Source organism: Penicillium roqueforti, assembly GCF_015533775.1.
Source record: "Penicillium roqueforti strain LCP96 04111 chromosome Unknown scaffold_30, whole genome shotgun sequence".
Lineage (NCBI taxonomy): Eukaryota > Fungi > Ascomycota > Eurotiomycetes > Eurotiales > Aspergillaceae > Penicillium > Penicillium roqueforti.
Window position 1 is genome coordinate 73817 of NW_024067594.1, and position 14498 is coordinate 88314.

Consider the following 14498-nt stretch of genomic DNA (forward strand, 5'->3'; position numbering starts at 1 on the left):
TGGCATATCGATATCAATATTAAACAGAAACATTCATTCCTCTAGACCCATTTACAACGTAGATGTCACGTTGGAGAACTCGCCCTTCTGGAGCTTTGTCTCCCAGAAGATAGGGTTCATGTCGTCGAATCCATGGTGCACCCATCCCTCTTCCTTGACGTGGTACAGGTTAATGAAACCACCGGAGTAGGCATCACGGTGCATGGCAGCCAGAATGGCCCGGCGGCCGAGGTTCAATGCGTCCTCCACAGTCAGCTCGTACTTGTACTCGGCGTCCAGCACACCATAAGCGAAAGTCTGACCAGATCCAACACAGAAAAGGTTACCGGCGAGGCGGGTGCCGTCAGAGTCGATGTAGTAAAGGGCGGGCCCTTCTTGGGGTGTCATCTAGAGATCATTGTCAGTTCCGAATCTCATGGCTATGAATGGTGTATAGGACATACTCCTGCTAACATAGTTCCCATGCTAAGTCCGTATCCCTTGTAGGCGTAAGTGAGGTTGGCAAGGATCTTGGATGCGGCCGCAACAGTGATACGGCGCTTGTGTCGGATTTCTAGATAGAAATTCATCAGCCATGTCCTTCCATGCCTGAAAATATCAAGAATCGAGCTGACTTACCATGCAGAGTGCACTGCTGACTCAAATAACGCAACCAATATTGGCAATCCTAGCAATTTGCGACAACCATCAGCAACCAACATCCATCACGCCATCACCCATTAGCTTGCGGCCAACTTACGGCTGCACCACCGGCCATCGTTCCCAGAAGACCTGGCGTCGGCTCGTTCGTCTTCTTGTCCTCACCCCGACTCAACCGCGATACAGGAATGACCTTTTTGACTGTCTGACTGGCAATCCAGTTGCCGGCTGTCGCTCGTGAATCGGTACAGACGATCTAACCCAATATTTCAATCAGCAAAATGCTCCAAAATTAAGAAACCCATGGTGTAACCGAAATATAGGAAAACGTACGATACCGCCCTGGAACCGGAAGGCCAAGGTTGTTGTGCCGTGGGCGAGCTTGATAGGACAGCTGGGATTGGAGTGGTCATCGGTCATCGCACGCAGGAAAGCAGAGTGCTAGATATAAGAAATGAACGTCAGTCCATTATTTCGCTTTTTTCAATCATGTATAGTTTCTGGCTAGCGATTCTCTTAGACATAGCTGTGATGACGGCGCAGCTTAGGTTGACGTCAGGATAGATGTACATCCCCGACCAAACCGCCATCATCCAGTCGCAAGAGAATCTCCCATAGTATTCATCAGGAACTCACGTTGTCGACAGGAGGGAGGCTGAACTTCAGCGAGAGTGGAGGGACGCTCGCAGTGAGGTCCTGCTGCTCTTGCTCTGAGTACAACTCATTCTGATGGGGAGGGCGCGAGTATTGGGCAACAAGCTTATCCATTGTGTTCTGAAGGAAGAGGAAATAAGGAGAAAATTAGAAAAAAAGATGCTAGAAGGACGTGAAAGGGATTCTGGTGAGATAGTCGGTGATGGTTGAAGCTCCGCTGGAGCTCGGGGTTTCCGCGTCACTCTGGCGCCTGTGGTCACGTGCATGCTCTACTACAAATCGCCATGTTCATTTCATATCATCTTTGAAAGATATTGGGAGAAAGAGAATAAAGAACAAAACAAACGAAGTAATGAATTAGAGAATTAGAGAATTAAACTTTACAATACACAATTTGCATATTTCCTGAGTATAGACCCCCATGTGCAGTGCCAGCCAACGCCTTTCCCAAAAACACCAGCAAGTCTTGGTGCCCAATCTGAGGCGAAGAACCGAATTTACACATAACAGCTGAAGTATGTCCGCATTGAACTAAAAAGGAGACCACTGAATCTCTGAGAAGAATTGAAACGATCACGCAGGCGAAGGCTCAATCACCACCATCCTCGCGGGCAGCGCACCGCTTCCCACTGGCTCGGTGAAACCCTCAGCCACAGAGACATGATCGAGAACATCCGACTGGCCATCCGACACATCATCGCGTTCATTGACACTGGTACCGTTGGCATCATTTCCGTTGGCATGAACCGGAGTTTCCCGGCCCGTGACGGTGATGAGAGGCTCAACGCTGGATTCCCATCCACGGAGATCATTCTCGGCATCCTCGAGGATCTGGCGTGCCAAAGGCTCGTGGTCATACGCCTGGCGGGCATCGCCGGGAACAACCGGAGTGTCATCAATGTAGTTCAGCAGACGACGAGCATGGCGAGCTAGAATAGTCTGCTTCTCGGCGCGCTCAATCACAGCCGTCAGATGGATATCATAAGCCTCCTTCAGCTTTTGGCGAGTCTGCAGGAGATGAATGTTAGCAAGTTCAAAACTATCTTCACCACAAGAACAGAACGAAGTCAGAATCAAAACATACGATGTTAGACAGCTGCGCCTCAGCAACCAAGTTCTGAGCCTCAGCCCGGACAAGCTCATGCTCCAACGTGACCAGACGCGGGCTCGAAGGATCCTTGTACTTAAGCTTGGCAATCTCGTCAGTGACCTTCTGGCGCTGCTCGCGCGATGGCTGCACCGAGGCCTCCATGTTGCGAATCTGCTTCAGGATACTACGGTAGTCCTCGAGATTCTGCGCAAAGCTGTCTTCCTGCTCGCCGATCTCAGCGAGCATGACGCCGAGCTTGTCGGATATGTCGGAGACATTGTCGTCTTCAGTCGCCTCTCCCCATTCAGAGAGCTGGGCGGCAATCGAGGTGCGCTCGCGGCCGGCAGATTCGTGGGCACCAATGGCAGTGTTCTCGCTCTTGATCAGCTTGGTCATCTTGCGGCTCAATTCCGGCGCTTGCATTCCACGGAAGGTGGAAATTCCGAACCGCTGTCGAGGGGGCTCCCTGCGTGATCGGAATGAAAGGTTGCGGTTCCTAGGCTTCCTTTTAGTCACAGTGAGGATTGAGAATGTAGAATACATACATCTTGTTTCTTGTATGTAGATATAGTCAATCAATACAAGTTAGGGTTATGGGGGGAGATATGTTAAGATGAGAAACCGAGAAAACTGAACATGGGAGAGGTTAATGTTAAGTCGGTAGCACCTTCCTATAGATGACGATGGTGACGAACCCTATTCGCTTCCAAGGCTTCTCTTTTCTTTCTCAGAGGAAGTGCAGTCCCGGTGACTGACGTCATGAACGGGCAAGGGCGGAAGTCGATGGAGCAGTTCATACATGCCATCACCTTTCCGATTGCGGATATTTCAAGGTTGACGTTGTATTATGCGTGAGTGGTGATGGTCTTTCAATTTTGAAGCCTGTCTCGTGAAAGGTTCAGGGCCATTTTCCACTCTCGGCTTCCCGATATCAGAGTACACACTAGCAGCTAGCTGTACCAGTCCTAGACTATTAGCTAATTATGATACTATATCCAAGGTTTCATGCACTTCATAGGTACATAAGTATATAATCATAGAGAAGGTAGGCGTCCCTTAGTTCCAGATTCTGAATATTCGTGGACACCCGTGGACAACTGTTACCTTCCTAGTTGGGAAATATCTCATTCGATGAAACCTACATTGGAAGATAGATGAAAAATAGGGATTAAATTCATAGGAGATCCCACTCTCTATCCTCTCAATTCGAGGCAACAAAAAAAAAGAAGCCAGAGGAAGCAGAGAATTCCCTCGGCCAATCCTATGGTACACAACCAGCTAAAGCATCCTGCATAAATCCAGACTCCCGAACAGCAAGCCGCAACACCTGAAACAGACTAGAATGACTGATCCGCAGAATTATTCGTTAAAGAAACACACTTTCATATGAAAAATTTCGGAGCAGACTAGGAAATGTCGTCCGCATCGGGGTTGTGCGAATGTTCATTGTCAGATGCATGGAACGCGTCGCCGAACGCCGAATTCTCCAGGTCTGGCAAGTCAAGCCCATCGTTCTGCTCGCTGTAAGCTGCCAACGCATCTCCGGCACTGTCGATGTTGGTAAAGTCGAAGTCTCCACCGACTGGGCCATGGTCTTTGCTGTCATTGCTCACCATTACCCAGTCGTTAGCCTGGCCATTAGTACCAGCGTGGAGCTGGTCGCCCAAATCCATGTCAACATCACCGGACATATCAGCGCCGTGGATTGGTTGTCCATTGACAGAAACGCCTGAGACTGCGCCTACACCAACGCCCGGGCTGCCAAATTGGTTGAGTAGGTGGGAAGAATCATCGTCCATGACCATATCATTTGTAAATGAGTCAGGCTCGTCTTTGTGTTCGGGTTCAATCTTCTCCAATAAACCACCCTTCTCGACACAGGATACCTTGGGCTCCGCGACGATTTGCTTATTCCAGGAAGTCTCAACTTCCCGGATTACCTCATCAACCCTGTACTTGGCTTTATCTTCAATGTAATCCAATTGAGGGGTTTCGTCCTCTGTTGGAATGACCACTCGGCCCTCCAGTCTCCAAATCTCTGGGCCCGTTTCAGTTGGGTCAGCAGCAGACTCTCGGAGGCGCAACTCGGCATCCTTGAGCAATGAGGTTCGGTTGAAACGTTGCATCCGGCGAGCATGCTGTTTCTTCAAGTTTTCGATCTCGGCGGTCATGTTCGCTACCTTTTTAGAAACCCGCTCGGCGAACTCCTCTGCCTTAGCCGGCTCCATCTTGTTAGCCTGCGGGGCGTCGCCCGCCTCCTGGCCGTCTCCGCCAGAGGTTCCGACCGGAGCATCGAAGAAGCCCGCAGTCAGAGACTCGAGCTCTCCCTTTCGGCCTAGACCCAAAGAAACCGGTGTGATTTGTGAGATACTGTATGGTGACGCGAAGATTTCCTCCATCCACTCGTGATGCTGCTGGTATCGCATCTTGCTGACATCGCGGGGCGTCAAAAGATCCATAGCGTCACCACTGGAGACGTCCTCATCTTCAACAGCAAAATCGGCTGTTGTAGAAGCGAGGGCAGCCGACGGCGCACGGTGCCCGCGCGGTCCTTTGGCTACGGGCACATTCGGCGGAACTGCACCTGGATGACCCTGGGGGGCATAGAAACCAGGTCCACGAGGCACAGCGGCTGGGTAAGCACCGGGTTGCCCAAAGTTCTGGGGAGCCATCTGCGGGAAGTTGATAACCGGCCAACTGTTGCGATCATGAAGCAAAAAGTCCTTGCGGGCCAATTGTCCTTGGCTCTGGAGGAAACGGCGCTGGCCCATCATGCCCTGGACCTGGGGTGTAACTTGAATGCGATTTGCGGGGGCATGGTCCTGAGGCGCCGCACGGGTGTAGTGCACAATCCACAGGGATGGGTCGGGCTGGGGAGCGTTTGGTACTTTGGACGAGGTGATACGGTAGCGCTTGCGGCAATGTGTTGCCACGGGCTCATTGGGAGGGTGGAAACCACTTCGGTGAAGGTACATCTCGACGGTCTGTGTCCTTAAGCATTAGAATGGAATCCACATGGAGCAGGGGAAGCCTCGCATACATAGCCGCGAGATTCAAAGGTAAAGGCCTGTTCCTGGTCGGCCCAGACATAGCCATCACTAGCAAAATTATTGCCTAGATGGTTTTGTGGCTGCCATGTAAGCATAACAGTCCCATCCGGGGGACCATCGAGGAATGTCCAATGCATTGGCTGGGATTGGCAGATCCGGGGTGCACTCGTCAAATACTCGACGGCGGTCTCGGATGGCATCATGTGCATGCTAGGGTATCGGTTGCGCGAAACCAGGTGCATGTGGGGGAGCTATCATAATTGCGACAATGTTAGTGGGGGGGTTACAGAGCATAGGGCAATTGACACGGGAGCTGTTGGGGTCTTACCAGCTGCCCCGGGATGCGTGTGGCCGGGTCATCCATATTGCGCGCTTGATTGCCAATTTGCAATCCGCTTTGGGAAGACACGTGTAAATTAGATTTGAATCAAGTGCGGAATTGTAATGCGATGAAGGTAGATAAGGCAAGAGCAATGAAGGATGGAGTTGTTTCATGAACGCGACAGTACGCGGGAGATTTTTGATACGGTCCCCGGTACTGACCTGATATGCAGAACACCTGGATTTACAGGCATCAGTTTTTATAGTTAACTAGTTACGTTTTTCCAATTTGAAAGACTCACTATTCATTATTCATGTAGTTTATAAATAGACAAACATGATGAATAAATGGTTATATAAGAGATTTCAAGGGATGTTGGCAAGTATGGTGTAGATCTATACTCCGCACACTTGGACAAACTAGCATTTTTTTCTACCTACAGCATGAGAATTCTGTTCTATTAAATAGCCACATAGATAACCTCAGTCAATATCAAGGTACTTTCATCTTGAAAGAGATAACTAGCACAACATATAGACTGTCGGAGTACACCGACTGCTCCCCGACCTCGGCCTATCAGACCAAAGCGGCTCTCCTAAGCTTTGCCAATTCCTCCGCATTTTCTCCAGTTTCCAATTCTCCACCTCGAAATCTCATTCGCCTGTCCAAATGACCAATAGATGCATAAATTGTTTCTGCAGTTCCCACCAATCACCAGTCTAGAAGCTGGCCATTAGTCGCTGTATTATGTAGTACGCCAGTATGCCTCTGCGGATCCAGGCTTTTTTCCCTCTCACCGTGCGAATAAGTATGACTCCGAACCCCAACTCCGGAAAAGTGTCCGACCTTTTTCTCTTTTCTCTTCCTTTTTCACCTTGTTAATATCCCGTTGTCTGTTGGGACGTCTCCAATTCACCATGGGCTTCTTGGAAAGGCAGGAGCAGTTGGAGAATGTAATCCAAACTGCCCCGGATGAAGATATTGAGAAATCTGCCGTGCCCACTCACCAGGAGAAACCCACTACACTCTTGCCGGCTATTGACCCTGAGTTAGAGCGGAGAGTGGTAAGGAAATTGGACTGGCATGTTGTGACGTTATTGGGATTTTTCTGTATGCTGCAAACTCCAGACATTAAACGAATTTGTACTCTAACCCGTTTCTGTGGTATCCAGATCTCCTCGCTTTCCTCGACCGAAGCAACATCGGGTTCGTTCGCGATATCATCCTTGGACCTGCATGCAAAATAGCACGACCGCTGACGATGGAAACCATAGCAATGCCAAAATCGCCGGCATGAAAGAGGACCTCGACCTCGATGGAAAAAGCTACGCCTGGCTCTTGACAATCTTCTATATCTCATATACAGTGTTTGAATTCCAAGCAATGATGTGGAAGATTGTCAAGCCGCACCAGTGGGCTGCCTTTGTGTTGTTCTCCTGGTATGAAACCCACGTGCAATGCTGTCATTCAACCGGGGTTGCGAATGTATAGGAACATGGACTGACGGACAACGGAAAAGGGGTTTGATGGCAACATGCCAAGCAGCGGTCAGTAATTGGAAAGGCATGATGGCACTCCGGTTCCTAATGGGCGTCTTCGAGGCTGGCTTCGGTCCCGGTGTGCCCTATCTGCTATCATTCTTCTACCGCCGCCACGAGCTGGGTCTCCGATGCGGTATGTTTCTGTCTGCCGCACCACTGGCAAATACATTCGCCGGTGCCTTGGCATATGGTATTACTTCGGGACATTCCGCGTTGGCGAATTGGCGATTGCTGTTCCTGGTTGAGGGTGTTCCGGTCTGCGCAGCTGCCCTGCTGGCTTGGTTCTACGTGCCAGATAGCCCGCAGGACGCCAAGTTCCTGAATAAGGAAGAGAAGGAGGTTGCGCGTGCCCGGGCAATGCAACAATCTGGTGAGCCGGACCGTGCAGTCAAGATCCAATGGAAGGAATTAGCCATGACGCTTCTCGACGTCAAAGCGTGGCTTACAGCAGTAAGTACTCATTGTGTATATTGTGCGCACAACTTGCTGATATTAAACGTGTACCTAGTTGATGTACTTCAGCTGTAACGTCAGTTTCTCTTCTCTCCCCGTGTTCCTACCCACCATTCTCAAGGAGATGGGCTTCACGGCCATCAACGCCCAGGGCCTCACTGCACCTCCATTCTTTGCCTCATTCCTGGCGACGATCGCGACCACTTGGGTGGCGGATCGCATTCAGCAGCGTGGATTGACGATCGCAGCTTTATCAGTGGTTGGTGGCGTGGGGTATATCCTGTGCGCTACCTGCACCTCAGTGGGTGTTCGATACTTCGGTGTGTTCTTGGCGGCCTGTGGAGTCTTCCCCTCGATCGCCAATATTCTGCCGTGGGTTCTGAGTGAGTCATTCCCTTTTCTGATCCTTAGAGTTTTCTGTGCAAAGCTTTTTTACTGACTGGACGTGTTACGTTGTGCAGACAATCAGGGCTCCGATACTCGCCGTGGTGGAAGTATTATCCTGTTGAACGTGATCGGCCAGTGTGGGCCTTTCCTGGGCACCAACATCTTCCCAGATGCACAAGCCCCGAGGTATGTAAAGGGTATGGGGATCTGTGCTGGTTTCATGTTCTTCACTTCACTCCTTGCTTTGTCTCTGCGTGTGCTTCTGGTATGGGAGAACCGGCGCCTTGACAAGAAGTATGGGCCTCAAATTGAAGAAGACCCAACAAAACCTGCGGATGGCCCGGTAGCGGAGGACAATTACGGTGCCAATTACCGTTTTGTGCTGTGATTTTGCATTCTCTTACGGATAACATGTATTCTCTTGCATCTTGCATATGTACCGGATAATGCCTGGCACTCGAAACCTTTCCCTTTCCATTTTAGTGCTCACCTCTTGCCGCTTTTTGATCACTGGGTAAAACGGAGCACGTCCCTGAGTATTCTGCATCACCTGATCATCATCTAGCACTCTGATTTCCAGAGTACAGGTCGGCTCATCGATTAAACCAGAGCTCGGCTCAACATACTAGTGATCTCGACGGCCTAAGACCTCCAGATAGTCGTTGCAGAGCGAAGCGACTGATTCCAACTTTTAATGCTACGCAAAGCGCCCCTCTGACTGGGTTATTCCCCCCCTGCCTGTAATTTCAGTACCGCGTGCACAATTAGGCATATTTCCTGCCATATGTAGTAGTATGGCAGTAGGTACCTACAATTTGTATGTAAACCACTAATAAAATTAAGTCCCTTTTGTCATATCATTATTAACTGCTTAATTAACTACTTTATCGTCAATTACTTTATCAACTACTTAAGCAACCGCTTAAGCAACCACTTGAGAAGCTGCTTGAGAAACTGCTTGAGAAACTGATAAAGTACAAGAGATACAGTATGGCAAACAAATAGTATGGCAAATATATAACATGTACTAAATAAACCTTCATGACCTTCATTCTTCTTCTTTCTACAGCCATCTTTCTCTGTCGCGTCCCCTGTCTTCAAGAATCTACACAGCGCTTTGACAATCACTCCACGATTATTGTAGCAAAGATTGTGTCATTGAAGACGCTAGCTACGAGAACTAACAGAGGTATAGAGGTAATAATAAGCTAGAATCCTTGCTCCCCCCACACGTGTGTTGAGATCCCTCCCAACCGATCAGGTGATAGTTCAATGTCGTGTTCAGGCGGGACTGGTTGACGACAAAGCAATTCTTCAAACCCGATGATCAAAGGTACTGCTGGCCTGATGGTAATCTGTGAGTAGGGTTTGTTTGCGTCGCGGGATGCCGTAATGGTCCGCCGTATCTTGGGCCACTGCAGTCGCAAGGAGTTGACAGTCGGGTCCAAAGTAACAGCCTCAAACTTGATGTTGGGGGTCTTTCGACTAATGGACACGATAATTACAAGCTTCACATCGCCCCTCGAGTTTATGAGCCACCATTCTGCATCTGCTCGCAGCTTTCGATATGACTCCGATACTCCCACTTCGACCATAACGGTCGGCCTCCTTTCTGCAAAACATACCTTGGATGGTTTTGGACCCTAACGGGCGAATCGACTTGCCCAGCCCCATATTGTATATCTCATATTGCACTGCACCACCCAGGCCGCATGAAGCTGTTTCATGGGCCCCAATAAAGAGCTTGATGATCATATATCGAGTGCGGCGATTAAACATCTGCCGAGTACTGCGCAAAGAAAAATTGTCCGCAATAGTTGGTAGGACGTTTGTGAAACATATATATTTCACCACGTCGGTTGTTTCTTGGTTTTCTCTAATAATCTTCCGGATGGCACTCTCCGTCGACCCGGTGGCTTCGACTGTGTCGTCGGGCAGCGCCTCGAAGCACTCGACGTCTGAGTGCTCGACTTCTGGGGAGTCCGAGTCATCAGACATTTTTAAGGCCAACGTAGGGTTTTCCGAAGGGGAATTCACGAGGATAGAAGGTGCAGACATTCCGGTGTCCGAAATTATATGGATAAGGTTTGGAGTAATAAAGACATCATACTCAACCCAAGAGACTCACTAGCAACCCATACCAGGTACCAAATACGCGTAGCCCCGCCATCAATCCAGCTGTAGTCGAAGTTTGGCTACATAAAAGCGGCGGCAGCTCAAATAAATCCGGTAAGTATAGACACATATATATGACCCAGCTAAACGCTGTGATGACTTATGATGTCAGAAAACCCACATAGGGTCTTCGAAGAAAAAATGAAATATATTCCTATTGAATTCGCATATTTATACCAAGCAAGTTCGTGTAGATTCATTCCGATAATAATTGATCTATTCTGCGACCTTGGTGCTTTTCAAGGTTGGTCCGATTGTAGTCACCGTCAGTAAAACGTACATCGATGTCCTACGCCCTCCATACAAGCTTGACAGCTACAATCTTACAGTGTAAGAGTTGTTGATTAACGTATTATATTCCCACATTCTATTTCAAGAATCTACCGTGCAGTTCTACATACCATATGTACTCACAGGAAACCTATGTTGTACCGGTACTCTCGTGGAGCAAAACAAGGAAGTCCGGGACAGAACGCTCCGGCCATTCGTAGCCAAGAGCTAGAAAAGCTAGAAACGTCACTCGAGAGCATCTTATTCGTGCAACGTAGCTCACCGGGAAGCTCGTCGGACAACCGGAGGGAGTCGGAGCAATATGACATCTCGATAGGTGGGATGGCGATGGGGATGGTGGGGTATGACTCTTCCAAGGTGGCATATAAGGTTGACCTGCCCGCAGTTGTTTTTTTTTTCCCTTCTTCTTCTTCTCTTCATCAATCAAGTGACGAATTTATATTCCAACAGTAACTATCTACTGCCATGTCATGCTTGCATACCCTCAAGGCTGACTCTTGTTTAGATCCCAAACGAACAAGTACATACTGCCCTTCCTTCGGGAGCCATGGATTTTCTTTGGCTGGGCACATTATCCCTCAGGGATCAAGGTATCTCAGGTAACCTCTGGGTATGAGCCGGTGTCCGTTCTTGCGTCGGTGGTGAATCCGATGTCTCTTATTAGACATCAGGTTCACCGTCGGCGTGGGTTCGTTCTGAGATTATACGGCCTTTAACTTGATCTGGATAATACCAGCGAAAGGATCATGCCCTCCCCCCCCCTCCCCTCCCCCAATATAGAGTAGTCAAACTAACCAAGGTCCAAAGTCAAATCCCCGACTTGATCTCTGAACCATTATGTCTCCTCCCGCTGCCATGTTTGAGCCTGCTACTGTTGCCCCTACCGGCATCAAGGGCAAGGTCATCGTCCCCGAATCGGTGACACTGACCGGCCATGGCCAGTCAAACCTCCTTGAGCAGTTCGGCAACAAATGGGATGAGTTCAAGTTCGCCCCTATCCGCGAGAGCCAAGTCTCTCGCGCCATGACCCGACGCTACTTCCAGGATCTGGACAACTACGCCGAGAGCGATGTTGTCATCGTCGGCGCTGGTTCCTGTGGTCTGAGTACTGCCTATGTACTCGCCAAGGCCCGTCCAGACCTGAAGATCGCCATCATTGAGGCCTCTGTTTCGCCCGGTTAGTCTCGGCTCCACACGAGCAGACTCTCTCGTAGACCTACCACAGCACCACTAACACACATATCATATAGGTGGCGGTGCCTGGCTAGGTGGTCAGCTATTCAGCGCCATGATCCTCCGTCGCCCCGCAGATGCCTTCCTGACCGAGCTCGGCGTGCCCTTCGAGGAAGAGCCCTCGAACCCGAACTTCGTCGTCGTCAAGCACGCCTCGCTGTTCACGTCGACGCTCCTGTCAAAGGTCCTCGCCTTCCCGAACGTCAAGCTCTTCAACGCGACCTGCGTTGAGGACCTGATCACCCGTCCCGACGGCAACGACATCCGCCTCGCCGGTGTCGTCGTCAACTGGACTCTCGTCACCCTCCACCACGACGACCACTCCTGCATGGACCCCAACACCATCAATGCCCCGGTTATCGTCAGCACCACTGGCCACGACGGCCCATTCGGCGCTTTCTGCGCTAAGCGTCTTGTCTCCATGAACGCTATTGAGAAGCTCGGCGGCATGCGTGGCCTTGACATGAATGCGGCCGAGGACGCTATTGTTAAGAACACCCGTGAGGTCGCTAAGGGCCTTATCATTGGTGGTATGGAGCTGTCGGAGATCGACGGCTTCAACCGTATGGGCCCTACTTTCGGCGCTATGGTTATGAGTGGTGTTAAGGCTGCTGAGGAGACTCTGCGTGTCTTTGACACCCGCAAGCGCGAGTGTGCTGAGTAAATTCGCACTCTCTCGTGCTGGCTCTCTTTGTCGTTTCTGCTTGCTCCTTGCTTGATGCTGGTGGACTCGGTCGCTTTGATGATGACGAATTTTTAACAAATGCACACGCTCATTTCATGCCGAATTCTCTTATGCTTAATCTGTAGACAAGTAGTCTATCTTGAAGTTGATCTTGGGAATTATGAATTAGTTTTGCCAGTCGAGGATAAGACTAGCTGGGCATATACTATACTACACTTAAGTAAATATAAACAGACAGTTAAGCCGCGCAATCAAGCCACACCTTCCACGTATAATTCCCCTTTCCACAAACCAGCTTGCGGTGAAAATTTTTAATCCTTCTGATCTCCGTCCCTTTCTTCAGAAGTAGCACCTACCCTATTCTCGGCGGCAACGACCAGGTTTCTAGCATTTCTTACCTCCCACTCAAACTCTTTCAAGGCCCGTAATTCACCCGACATAAACAGCCCACCAATCAAACCATCCAAAACCCCAGCGGCGAAGTTGAGCGTGCTGACTAGGATGAGGATGAATCCGATGTACGTGCGGTTGCCAATCCACCACACGCCGACCATGCAACCAATGGAAATCACAATAGATACCAAGAAATGCGCCAGACGCCAACGGCGCTGAGAGCGTTCACGGGCCACGTATGTGTGGGTCATGTCAATGATGTGGTCATATGTGTCTGGAGAAAGGGCGGCGTTGGGGGAGACGGGCTTTGAAGTTGTTTCATGCAGGGAAGGAGAAGTGGGAGAGCTTGGGGCAGAGTCTGAAGAGTGGGAAGGAGGGTATGTCCGTACAGAAGAACGGGTGATGACAGCCTCAACGGCGAAGTGGTCACTCAGCGAGCAGAGGAGAGTGGGATGGCGCTGTGTCATGGAGATCTGAACTGACTGGACTGACCAGCTAGATGGCGGGAATGCAGGCGGGTAGCCACCGTCGCCGATGAAGATATAATCCAGACGTTTGGCGCGCGGGTCTGGGGTCTCATTGTCAATCTCAATATCCTCACCCTTGACTAGGCGCTTGCGCATGGCCTCAGTCCAACGCCAAGTATTGAAGGCCCCGTCACATGTAGCTCCATTCTCGGTAAGATTGAACTCGGCAGTGGGAATAGGCCGATTCCGTGCTTGTTCGGCAGGATCAATTGCTGCCGCGAGGGATGAGTCCGGGTGCAGCTCACGCCAGGCGTCGCGGACAGGGCTCTGCGTGGTGATAAGGCGGTGCGCGAAAGAGGAAGGCACCATGTTGAAGTCACCCAGGCCGATGACAAGGTGACCGCGTTCCGCAGCGCCACGCATTAGCTTAGAGATCTCCCATGCCTGCGCAGTCCGGTGGCAGAGATAGGAGTCGTTTGGTTCGCGCTCATACGGCGCGTGCAGATGAGTGCAGAACACCTCGGCGACGTCAGCAGTACCGGGACCGAACCGAACGCGTGCGCTGGCGACTCCTTTCCCCACGAACCAATCTCCTCGGAAGAATGCCGTTGGTCGGCCATTCAACGGGTAGCCGAACATGCTGCTTTCCTCGATTGGCCATTTTGATAGAATCGCCAATCCCGCACCAAATATGCCCCCGTAATAGAACTTCCCATACGGTAGGATGTGTCGAGTCTGATCGCGAATGCTTTCATAATCCTTCTGGGTCCAACATTCTTGCAGTCCAACTATCTCGGGCGGCGGGCTGGCTATTGCCAATTGCCGCCCAATCTCCGACATGCGTTCATGGCGGTACTTGGCGATGTATTTGAGACCCCAGCAGTTGAATGTGAGGACACGAATGTCGGTTGGAGCTTTGGAGGGAATAGAGTAGGCCATTGGGCCAGATATTGACCAGAATGAGCTTTGAAAGCTATATTTAGGCGTATTAGTCGACCAGGAAGTGGTCAATAAAGTGCTAAACAAGTGTTAATCCATGTGAACGGCCACGGGTCCACGTGGTTTAATATGACGCAGTCACCAAAAGCTGCCTCACTCTCACCGCCCGCAAAAATATA

General features: G+C 50.3%; 7 protein-coding genes across 7 annotated transcripts; 2 read left to right on the forward strand and 5 right to left on the reverse strand.

Moving 5' to 3' along the window:
• Window positions 1-51: 51 nt before the first annotated feature.
• Window positions 52-1407, reverse strand: pre2 (proteasome core particle subunit beta 5; the record flags this gene model as incomplete). The annotated part of the gene is made up of 6 exons (XM_039076306.1): window positions 52-387; window positions 444-553; window positions 619-667; window positions 740-895; window positions 973-1080; window positions 1276-1407. The coding sequence occupies 6 exons, from the start codon at window positions 1405-1407 to the stop codon at window positions 52-54; spliced, it is 891 nt and encodes a 296-aa protein (XP_038925769.1).
• A 459-nt stretch (window positions 1408-1866) lies between these two features.
• Window positions 1867-3144, reverse strand: LCP9604111_8191 (Eisosome component PIL1/LSP1 family protein; the record flags this gene model as incomplete). Its single annotated transcript, XM_039076307.1, has 4 exons — window positions 1867-2301; window positions 2378-2879; window positions 2929-2937; window positions 3140-3144. 4 exons carry the CDS (start codon window positions 3142-3144, stop codon window positions 1867-1869), a joined length of 951 nt encoding a protein of 316 aa, XP_038925770.1.
• Window positions 3145-3789: 645 nt separating this feature from the next.
• On the reverse strand, window positions 3790-5797 carry LCP9604111_8192 (uncharacterized protein; the record flags this gene model as incomplete). The annotated part of the gene is made up of 3 exons (XM_039076308.1): window positions 3790-5367; window positions 5424-5684; window positions 5762-5797. 3 exons carry the CDS (start codon window positions 5795-5797, stop codon window positions 3790-3792), a joined length of 1875 nt encoding a protein of 624 aa, XP_038925771.1.
• Window positions 5798-6672: 875 nt separating this feature from the next.
• Window positions 6673-8524, forward strand: LCP9604111_8193 (putative MFS transporter; the record flags this gene model as incomplete). Its single annotated transcript, XM_039076309.1, has 6 exons — window positions 6673-6865; window positions 6928-6961; window positions 7030-7194; window positions 7275-7746; window positions 7805-8132; window positions 8211-8524. 6 exons carry the CDS (start codon window positions 6673-6675, stop codon window positions 8522-8524), a joined length of 1506 nt encoding a protein of 501 aa, XP_038925772.1.
• Window positions 8525-9344: 820 nt separating this feature from the next.
• Window positions 9345-10134, reverse strand: LCP9604111_8194 (uncharacterized protein; the record flags this gene model as incomplete). The annotated part of the gene is made up of 2 exons (XM_039076310.1): window positions 9345-9685; window positions 9762-10134. 2 exons carry the CDS (start codon window positions 10132-10134, stop codon window positions 9345-9347), a joined length of 714 nt encoding a protein of 237 aa, XP_038925773.1.
• A 1323-nt stretch (window positions 10135-11457) lies between these two features.
• On the forward strand, window positions 11458-12499 carry thiA (thiamine thiazole synthase; the record flags this gene model as incomplete). The annotated part of the gene is made up of 2 exons (XM_039076311.1): window positions 11458-11779; window positions 11853-12499. 2 exons carry the CDS (start codon window positions 11458-11460, stop codon window positions 12497-12499), a joined length of 969 nt encoding a protein of 322 aa, XP_038925774.1.
• Window positions 12500-12831: 332 nt separating this feature from the next.
• Window positions 12832-14319, reverse strand: LCP9604111_8196 (inositol phosphosphingolipid phospholipase; the record flags this gene model as incomplete). The annotated part of the gene is made up of 1 exon (XM_039076312.1): window positions 12832-14319. One exon carries the CDS (start codon window positions 14317-14319, stop codon window positions 12832-12834), a length of 1488 nt encoding a protein of 495 aa, XP_038925775.1.
• Between the last annotated feature and the right edge of the window lie 179 nt (window positions 14320-14498).